This window comes from Vanessa cardui, chromosome 17 (assembly GCF_905220365.1).
Source record: "Vanessa cardui chromosome 17, ilVanCard2.1, whole genome shotgun sequence".
Classification (NCBI taxonomy): Eukaryota; Metazoa; Arthropoda; class Insecta; order Lepidoptera; family Nymphalidae; genus Vanessa; species Vanessa cardui.
The window spans coordinates 3,190,692-3,192,664 of record NC_061139.1 but is presented as its reverse complement, the minus strand read 5'-3'; the positions used below and the strand labels follow the sequence as shown (position 1 = coordinate 3,192,664).

General features: G+C 33.1%; 1 protein-coding gene across 1 annotated transcript; it reads left to right on the top strand.

The window, feature by feature from the left end:
* The first annotated feature begins 266 nt into the window (after positions 1 to 266).
* Positions 267 to 1,226, top strand: LOC124537114. Its single transcript, XM_047113848.1, has 2 exons — positions 267 to 412; positions 727 to 1,226. The coding sequence occupies exons 1-2, from the start codon at positions 318 to 320 to the stop codon at positions 1,208 to 1,210; spliced, it is 579 nt and encodes a 192-aa protein (XP_046969804.1). The 5' UTR covers positions 267 to 317; the 3' UTR covers positions 1,211 to 1,226.
* The last annotated feature ends 747 nt before the right edge of the window (positions 1,227 to 1,973 follow it).

Sequence of the window (1,973 nt, the reverse complement as noted above, 5' to 3'; positions counted from 1 at the left end):
ATTCTAACACACACACCCAGAGGTGCTTACCGAGATTTGAAGCTGCGCTCCATTTATTAGAGAGAATTAAATAAATTCCATTCAATAAACATTTATTTAGATTTATAACTTATAATATTCCTAACAGTCGAGATATTACTAGATTCTAAACAACTCTTTTATCCAGTCGGCCAACAGATATGTCTAGACAGGGCAACCGTGCGGGGTTGAGGGTGAGGAGGGAAGGGGCGGCCTCAAGCTGCCATACATTCGCGCGGGACATGGCATTAAGGGTTGACGCATTTTTGTGTATTTAATTAATTTTTCCGGTCTATAAAATGATTCCCAATACAAGTGCTCTGAGAGAATGCGCATCAACGTCAAGGACGAATAATAATTTTAAATATCACCAGTATTTACACGTAGAGGAAAGGTAAGTTGAAATACATTATTAAATATGTTCTGCAGGATGCTAGACTTTATCCCGTGATTGTGTTACCTATATTGTAACTAAAATGGCGTCCGTTTACGAGCTGAACTTTAAATAATCGATAAGCGTCCTACGTTCGAGGTTCCCGGTTTTAATATCAAATATGCCATTTATTGCTAAAAATAAACCGCCTTTGAAATAAAATCAATATGGGTATCATATTCGCAATTATCAGCGATGCTGTACGAATATAATTATTATATTATACGAAATCATACTATACAAATTCATATTGATATTATTTTATTTTTTTTCAGATGCAATCTTTCGATTGAAAATTGTGGAAGATCGGATACTTCTAATTTGGGGAAGGCATCGGTTTGTAGTTTGCGTCTTGAGCGACATATTTACAGGAACAAAACATCTAGTCCAACAGAACTCACGCCTGATAAAGATACACGTTCAGTCCACACTCAAACCGACCCAGATGACAATAGCTCAAAAGAAGAAGTGCAAGATTATACGGAAGAAAGGCATTCAGAGAAACGAAAATATTCTGCAGTTCAGGATGAATTAGTCGAACCCTCAATAAGGATCTCGAGGGTGACGAAACAAAAAACAAATGCAGGAGCCAAATCAGAGGAAACTCCAAAATCGAGTAAATCAAATCCTCCAAGAAATAGGCTTCGTGAAAGAATGCTCAGCGCAATTGTACAAAACGAGAGGCTTATATCGGAAATCGATACATATGAAAAAAATATTAAAGAAGAAAAATGGAAGAAAAAATTTAATAGATACTAAGGCGTAATAAAGGATCTGATCAATTCAAGGAAAAATAATGGGAACTAAAGGGAGGGAAATGGAACTACATATAACATAATATTTACGTAGAATTTTATCAAAGAAGATTTCAATGTCTTTAATATCCTAACTCGCTAAATACGTATTATAATATTCTTATCTATATTAATATTATAAATGTGAAAGTAACTTTGTCTGTCTGTGTGTTTGTATGTCGCTCTTACACGAGCATAGCAATGAACCGAATTTGATTAAATTTGGTGGGAAGCAAACTTAAAATTCAAGGAAGGACATATGATAACCAACGCAAAAAAGGCAAGCGAAATCGCGGGCGATAAGTAGTTGATGATAAAATATAAAAAAGGTTTAACTGCGTCCAAGAAATGATTACCATTATAGACGTTATTGTATGCATAATAACGTATGGATAATACTGGACTTACATAATCTCAATAATGTATATTGTCGTTTAATCTACGAGCTATAATTTCAGGAATTAGTTTCGTAAAGTTTAATTGAGTATAAGGCTGTTTATTAAGCACACAGGCTTTTGTATGATTTAATTTATTGTTTTTGTATATTTTGTATAAAAAAGTGTAGTTATATAAGTGATATCATGTTGTAAATATGTTTTGTATTATACTTCCGATGTTCCTCATTTTATCAAATATGCTGGAAATTTAATAAATAATAAAATAAAAATAAAGTGGTATAATATTGAAAAGGTGTATAATTAAACAAAAGTAAACACACGATGAGTCGA